This window comes from Limulus polyphemus, unplaced genomic scaffold, assembly GCF_000517525.1.
Source record: "Limulus polyphemus unplaced genomic scaffold, Limulus_polyphemus-2.1.2 Scaffold1194, whole genome shotgun sequence".
Lineage (NCBI taxonomy): Eukaryota > Metazoa > Arthropoda > Merostomata > Xiphosura > Limulidae > Limulus > Limulus polyphemus.
Window position 1 is genome coordinate 210,985 of NW_013666804.1, and position 2,856 is coordinate 213,840.

Sequence of the window (2,856 nt, forward strand, 5' to 3'; positions counted from 1 at the left end):
TACTGAACACTGGCTTTACTATTGTATCCGGTACTACGTATAAGTAGTGTTAGAATTGTGTTTACTGAACACTGGCTTTACTATTGTATCCGGTACTACGTATAAGTAGTGTTAGAATTGTGTTTACTGAACATTAACTAGTAGTGAGCTGTTTAATGATATCGTAGCTGAATAATTTTAGTTTTTATTATTTTAAAATTTTCGCGAAAAACTAGACAAAACGCTAACTGCACATAGTCCTCCTTAATTTTGAGCTTATAGACTAGAGAGGAAGGCAGCTGGTCAATAGTTCCTTCCGCCAACATTTGAAATAATTTTATTTGAATAAATATTAGAATCTACCCGAAGTGCGGAATGTGGTTTTGCAGATCTGTAAATACTCGTATTGGTAGTCTGGGCACACTAGTGTCTATTATTGCACACAAAAGCGTTTATCTTAATAAAAAGCATTCCTTGCTGCTGGCTGTGTGAAAATTTTATGATTATGTATAATATTGTAACTAATCAGGATTTCGACATCATTCTTCAAGGGTCATGTAGCCACCAGAGATTCGTGAACATTAAATCAATTTGACCATATATTATATACTAACAAATCAATATTTCTACATCCCTTTTCAAGGGTTTTGTAGCCATCTGAGTTTCGTTAAACTTAAAAAGTTTTCATTACATATATGATATAATAACTAACCAAGATTTCGACATCATTCTTCAAGGGCCCTGTAGCCACCAGAGATTCGAGAAACTTAAAAAGTTTTGATTATATATATATATATATACATATGATATAGTAACTGTCCAGGATTTCGACATCCTTCTTCAAGTGTCCTGTAGCTACCAGGGATTCGTGAAACTGAAAAAGTTTTCATTACATATATGATATAATAACTAACCAAGATTTCGACATCATTCTTCAAGGGTCCTGTAGCTACCAGGGCTTCGTGAAACTTTAAAAGTTTTGATTACATATACGTTATAGTAACTAACCAGGATTTCTACATCCTTCTTCAAGGGTCCTGTAGCTACCAGGGATTCGTGAAACGTTAAAGGTTTTGATTATATATATATTTGATAGAGTAACTAACCAGGATTTCGACATTCTTCTTCAAGGGTCCTGTAGCCACCAGGGATTCCTTTTCCTCAATTCGAGTGTACGTGAACGTAGTTCCGGCCACATCGTACTCGCCACTCCACTGGACGAACCAGTCTCCGTTCAAATAAAAGTAACCTTTCGTGTCACGAAGTGCTAAGTAGTTGTTGGAGGTAGAAATTTCTTCCACTCGAATATTTCGTGCTCCTTGAGGTACAGTCACAATCTTAGCGTAGCCTACAGAAAACGTTTTATTAATTATGAAACTCGAGAGACAGGAAATGGCGTAATTTTTGTTTTTATCAAAAAATGATTGTTTATTCTTTTACAGATGATTTAAGAGAGTCTTCATGATGAAATAACACAGTTGAAATGAATAGTAACTTCTTAGATCAGAGTAACAGATAATGAGAAAGCCCTGGAGGACTTATCTACAAAAGTACTTCAGACGAATGACTGGAGTCTTTGGAAACGTCGTCCTTTTCACTTCTGTAGACAATTCTTCCCTCCAGAACTTTCTACTTGGGTGTTACCATTAGCTAAGCAGTTGCTGTCAATTTTAACTTTGTTTGTTTATCAAGGATTGTATATATCTGTTTGATGTCACGAGTTCTTGATATAAGTCTGCTGTTTTAAATCTCCACGAATTCATTATATTATGGTTTTATACAGACGATTATATGGTTGGGATTGCTTTATTCTATAGAAGTTTTTGGTTAATAAATTAACCTAGACATGCTGTAATAGATGTTGAAAAGTAGTAATGCATCTACCTAGACCACGTTTCTGCTTGAAGTCACCTCTGACAGCTTGACATTGTGTTCCGTCTCCATGACAAATACCACATCGGTCCTCTTGAGCTTTTGAGTCAATTTCTCCATCACACCCAACATACTACAAGGTAGAAACTTGTGATAGTTTATACAAGACTTCACGGTTCAATATTATCAATATGAAATTAAAATGTGTGTGTAAAATAGTAATGAAATAAGTATTCATATATTTAAATGTATATGATTTTTCCTAGATGTATAATTCAATCAAAATTAACTTGCCTCAGAATGATAAAAGTCCATATGGTATCCTGCTGACTGGTGTTGATAAAAGAAAGTTTAACACATATTTACAGTTTTGTAAGCCTTTTTTTCTTAGAGGTATTGTATAAGTAAAATCACGTTACAACCAACATTTCTGTGCATTATTGGTTGTGTATGTGCATAAAAAAGAAACGTTAAGTAAGATAATACCAGCTGCACGGCCTATCATAAACATTAACAGTCCTCGTTTCATGGTAAATATTGTTATAGTGCTAAAATAAATCATACTTTATGTATTTTAAGAGATATCCTAATGACGTTTTTACATTAATCTGTAACTAAAACTACATCATTACATAACACCGATATCAAATATAAACAGAGGTATTTTTAATAACGCCACTTTCATAACACCGATATTAAACATAAACAGAGGTATTTTTGATAACGCCACTTTAATAACATCCATATTAACATAAACAGAGGTATTCTTGATAACGCCACTTTCATAACATCAATATTAAACATAAACAGATATATTTTTGGTAACGCCACTTTCATAACATCAATATTAAACACAAACTAAGATATTCTTGATAACGCCACTTTCATAACATCAATATTAAACATAAACAGATATATTTTTTGATAACGCCACTTATATAACACCAATATTAAACACAAACAGAGATATTTTTTGATAACGCCCGACTTTCTATAACAATCAAT

The 2,856-nt window shown here is 33.1% G+C and overlaps 1 protein-coding gene across 1 annotated transcript in view; it reads right to left on the reverse strand.

Moving 5' to 3' along the window:
* Positions 1-2,856, reverse strand: part of LOC106462539 (A disintegrin and metalloproteinase with thrombospondin motifs 7-like) — a 70,229-nt gene that overhangs the window by 16,919 nt on the left and 50,454 nt on the right. The window contains exons 14-15 of the mRNA XM_022389841.1: positions 1,864-1,984; positions 1,086-1,327 (exon numbers count right to left, since the gene is read on the reverse strand). Of these exons, the coding sequence (XP_022245549.1) occupies positions 1,086-1,327; positions 1,864-1,984 (363 nt within the window). The remainder of the gene's footprint in view (positions 1-1,085; positions 1,328-1,863; positions 1,985-2,856) is intronic.